The sequence below is a fragment of the Mandrillus leucophaeus genome, unplaced genomic scaffold, assembly GCF_000951045.1.
Source record: "Mandrillus leucophaeus isolate KB7577 unplaced genomic scaffold, Mleu.le_1.0 Scaffold190, whole genome shotgun sequence".
Taxonomy (NCBI): Eukaryota; Metazoa; Chordata; class Mammalia; order Primates; family Cercopithecidae; genus Mandrillus; species Mandrillus leucophaeus.
In genome coordinates this window covers 4689625-4694447 of record NW_012101921.1, presented here as the reverse complement: position 1 = coordinate 4694447, position 4823 = coordinate 4689625, and the positions used below count along the sequence as shown (strand labels likewise).

General features: G+C 58.2%; 1 protein-coding gene and 1 long non-coding RNA gene across 2 annotated transcripts in view; one reads left to right on the top strand and one right to left on the bottom strand.

Annotated features, from left to right (window-relative positions):
- Window positions 1-484, bottom strand: part of SIX3 (SIX homeobox 3) — a 4453-nt gene extending 3969 nt beyond the window's left edge. Inside the window, exon 1 of the mRNA XM_011978216.1 lies at window positions 1-484. Within this exon, the coding sequence (XP_011833606.1) occupies window positions 1-110 (110 nt within the window). The 5' untranslated portion in view covers window positions 111-484.
- Window positions 485-703: 219 nt separating this feature from the next.
- Window positions 704-2056, top strand: LOC105538365. Its single transcript, XR_001005887.1, has 2 exons — window positions 704-1026; window positions 1378-2056. It is a non-coding gene; the product is annotated as an uncharacterized LOC105538365 (long non-coding RNA).
- Window positions 2057-4823: the final 2767 nt, after the last annotated feature.

The window sequence follows — 4823 nt, the reverse complement described above, 5'->3', positions numbered from 1 at the left end:
CCGTTCCCGCCGCCGCTACTCGCCAGAAGTATGGAGCGGTGGTGAGAATCGGCGAAGTTTGGCAACAAGAAGTGGGAGGAATAGAGGTCTAGGGGGGAGCGGAATACCATGGACTGACCTGAGAGGAGAGGAGAAAATTCAGGGAGAGGAAGAGAGAGGGGAGGAAGAGGAGGAGAGGGGCGATGAGGACCAGGAGGAGGGAGAGGAGAGGGGGGAGGAGAAGAAGGAAAGGAGGGGGGAGAAGGAGGAGGAGGAGGGGGAGGAGGAAGGGCGTAAAGGACACCCACACCCCACACACATCCACACACACACACACCCGCGCAGCCACATAGAGAGGGAGGAAGGAGAGCGGCCCGGTGCGCGCGCGCAGAGAGAGAACCCGAGACGGAGAGAGAGAGGGAGAGAGGAGAGGGAGAGCCAACCACCGCCGAGTCAAGATTCAGCGATTCCACCGCAATCGCCCTAATGACAACAGCCTCATAATATCTCCCCTAAATCCACAGTGAGTGCAGCATTGAAACATTTTGTTTCGCTTTTCTATTGGTCTGTGGCGTGTCGTTGTGGCGTTGCCACGGCAACCACTGCCAATCACTGTCAGCCCTGCCAATCAATACCGAGAACGTAAGGACGGTTTTACCACTTAGCCAGAGGGCGGGGGGAGGGGGAGAGCAGGGAAGGAGGGAGAAGGGGGGGATAAAGAGAATTTTTTTTATCTTTGCAACTCTTAATCTCGCTACTTCCCCCTCTCTCTCTTCTCTCTTCTTCCTCTCTCTCTTCTTTTCTCTATCGCTGTCTCTGAGCCGCCTTCTTCCCTTTTCCCCAAAGAAGTTGATCCAGAAATTCGAAAAGCCCTGGGCACAGAGTTGTTGAATGGGATGTGCAATTAGAGCGGGGATTTTGTTGGGAGGCAAGAGGGTCCCCCAGGCTCCACATAGGCCAGGTCGGCGGGCAAGGAAAGACGGCTGACCAGCCCAGCGGGCGCGGTTTGCACATGGTTTGCACGTCGGGTCGCCTCTTTCTGCCTATGTGAGCACTAATAGTGGCAAGGAAGAAAGGAGAGATGAGATCATGGGGCCCACCAAGCACCGACCTTGGCCCAGCGGGCCGTGGCGCCAGCCAGGGATCCCGGATTCCGAGGGTATCTGGCGCCGGGGAGCCTAAGCCCAGTTCCCAGGGTGCTGGAGGCCGCTCTTGCCTCCCCCATCGGTGCCCATGGACCACATTCACCTCAGCTCCCTCTTCATCAGTTAGACTTCTCTTTACTCCCTCCTCAGCCAAGGAGCCTCGATTTCCCCCACCACCCATTTTAAAATAATAGTCCAAACAGTACAGTTCTTTCCATCTTGAGAAGCAACTCAACTCTTTGTTTCCTCCCAGAATTCAGCAGCCTCTGTGAGGAGTGGTGGAGGAGCTGCGGGAGCCGAGAAACCCAAGAGCCCTCTGGACCCGGAAAAGTCCCACAGATGCCCACTCCTCACCACACAACAGAAGGATCTCTGGTCCTGCCTGCCAGCCCCAGAGGGCACTCAAACTTTGGAGGCCAGCCACCCGGATGAAGTGAATAAGGCCTGAAATTGCTTGTTTGCTCGTATTGTAAAATAATAATAATTACCATTATTATTTTAAAACTGCCTAATTTCTCTAGGGAAAGTAACATTGAAAGCCTAAAACACACTCCAAAAGGCCCATAGAACACAGAGGGCCCTCTCTGTCTCTGGCCACTACAGCCCCCAGGCCAGGCATGGGTATTTATTCTTAGGTATGTTGCTTTTAAGAAGATGTAATCAGCATCTTGAGCCGGGCCTCCCTTTGTGAGGCTTCTGTAACTATGGAAGTGTGATTTACGCAGATTTGTCGGGGTCAGAGACGTCTTTCCCTGAGCGCTGTGTATATTTAGACAGGACTCGGTTTGGTGTTAAAAAGTGTATATGTTGAATAGATTCACACACAGTAGCCAACAATGACCACATTGTCGGCCCGTGTACAACGCGTATTGAAACGCAGCGCCCAGACTTCAACTAATCTGCCCTCAATAAAGCTGAAATAATTATCCTAAGCTGCCTTTCCAGAAGAAAAATCATTGAGGAATTCAAAACTTTTTTTTTTAAAAAAAGATCTTTTCTGCATTCCGATGCAGATCTGGGGGCAAGGCGCCGGGTCCACACCACTTTGGTGATCTCAATGAGGGAAGAGAGAAAGAGAGGTTGAGAGAGAATTTAAATGGGAAACCTAACGTGACTGGGGCTGCGAGTGTCCCAGCCCCTAAACTCCGAGCTGGAGCCCTGCTTAGGCCTTGACTCCCGCAGTGCCAGGCTTCTGAGGGCCGAGGGGAAGAGCAAGCCGGCAAGTGCAAGCCTCCTTGGAGGCTTCCGGCGGCAGGGAGGCCCTGGGACCGGCGAGGGGCCAATACTGGCTCACTTAGCCAGAGGCAGCCGTGGGGTAGCAGGTCTTAAACACGACGATTGGGGCAGAAAAATATTCCTCCAAAGGGAAGACCTGCCAAGCCCCATTTCAGTGCTCTCTCCACTCCACATATATTTCCTCCCCTCCCGGCCATGAGTCCTCCTCCAATGCAGCTGAGAAGCTCTGGGCGGTCGTTCACTGAGGGCCCAGAAAGAGCCCAAAGGTTGGGACTCAAAAACAGACACTTCATGTTTTCTTCCCGATCCCTTTCTCTCATAGGGGAAGGATTATAGGCTGAAGGGTGGGAGGGGGAAGGGGCAGGAGGAGGAAGCGGGGGAGGAAGGAATGAAAAAGGGGAGGGGAGTGGGTATTGTGCCGCGTGTGGGGGGAGAATTCCTACGGGTGGGTTTCCGAATATTGTGTTCAACTTTTTGAAAGCAGCTCGTGACCCCGAAACTGCATCCCCCGGAGCCAGGGACCCAGGCGCCGGGCGGGCGGGTGAACCCGGTCAGTCCCCTCCCCGTCCCCGAAACCCCCGCCTCCGGGTGGGGGCGACCTGGCCTCTCCCTGCCACTGCCGGGCCAGCCCCGGAGGGAGGCTGGGCAGGTGCTGCGGGCTCTGCGAAAGCGCTGAAATCAAAAACCATCGCCACTCAGGGAGAACTGAGGCAAGTGGGGCTGAGACTCTGGCGACACCCCCACTGCCCCCCCCAGCCTCTGCCCCAGAGCCTGCCGCCCCGCCGCACCCCGCCTGCTCGGGTGGTGACCGCGGCTCCGGAGCGCCAAGCAGGGCAGAGGGCTGCAGCTAGGCGTGTAGCTTTGTGCGCCGGGACCCGGTGGGGCGGGTGGCATCCCGCGCTGTCCGCGCCTCCCAGCAGAGCCGAGCTCGGCGCCGCCCACCGAGCCCACCTCGCGGTCCAGCCGCCGCCAGCGCCTCTCGACTCTGGCCTGAAGCACTACTCTCGCCGCCTGGAGCCGGTAAGTTGAGAGTCCGCAGAGCAGGGCAGGGAGGCGGGGCAGCTGGTCCCAGAGCGGAGGGCCGTACTGGCTCCTGGCCGGGCTGTGGGCGCAGGCTCCATAGGGTCTCAGTCGAGGGGTTCTGAGTGTGTGTTTGGGTGGGAAGCTGGGCTGTGGAGCGCCAGAGCTTCCCCTCCCAAATTCCCCGGCGCTGGGCACTGGGGAGTGGAGCAGAAGCAGAGGGACCTTGGGTTCCAGGGCCCACGCCGCCTTCCTCGCTGGTCTGGGAACCAAGCAACTTCTAGGGCAGTGCGAGGACTGGGAAGGCACCCTGGGGGACTGCTAGAGAAGGTGGCGTGTGGAGGGTGCCTGCACCCTGGGTCGCTCAGAGCGGAGAGTCTCGGGTGGATAGGTCAACTTGCAGATCCCCTACGTCTCTTCTCTGCTCTCTGGTCACTCTGCGGGATCTGGGACTTGGCGCCCGTACAGGCCGGGTCACCTGTGCAGAACAAATTTGCTGCCATCATCCCCGCTTCAATCCTGGCCTCAGGGATCGAAAAGATCCCTTCAGGTGGGGCAGGGAGAAAAGATGTCTTTGGGGTTTAGAGAGTGTTCTCCTTGTACCCGGACCTACTGGCATTTATTTACAAATGTCAGCTGCAATCCCAGCACTGGGAAAGTCTGAACCACATCTGGAAAACGCCCGAGAGACCTCCCACTCTCTCCTTGTTTTTGGTTACAGGGAAAGCCAACGGGTCTGCAGGCCTCCGGGAGAGGAGGATCCGGAGGGTTGGGGCAGCTGCACCCACTTGGCCTTGCTTGGCTCTAAACAGTCGACCCAGGAGGCCGGGGGAAGGTTTGCCCTGTGGGGGCAACGCCCCTTCCGGCTCCCAGGATGTCGGGAGGCGGGGGCTGGCCGGGTGGCCCATAGTCTGAGCCTCCCCGCAAGCTGCAAACTGAGGCGCTTGGCGCGGGCGGCCTGGGAGGGCGCAGGGGAGCGCAGCACGCAGGCGGGGAGGCCGCGAAGCCCTTCAAGGACCCCGATTACTTTCCTTTGAAAAACAACAACAACAACTGCTCCCTCCCCGCACCCCCGCCCCCCGCCTTAGCCTCCGGGGACTGGCGCTCCAAGCAATTGTCGCCCCGGACAGTAAACACAGCTCAGTTGCCTCAACTTTCTCCATGCATAAAAGTTCCTGGCGTGCGGGGAAATTTGAATATTTGATCAGCCCCTTTGAGTGACCCTCATTAGTCCGGCGCCCTGCTAAGGCCGGGCATTGCAAGAAAGCTGCTGGGCTCGGCATTTGTACGCCTTGTTAGCGCAGCTTAATGAAGCCGCCCCGACGGCTCAAAGGCGGCCTCAGGGGCCGGCGGCGCGCACCTCTCCGCACCCTGCTCCGCCTAATGAGCCCCGCCGCCCTCTAAAGGCCCTTCCACCACCACCACCCCCCCACATTCTCAAAC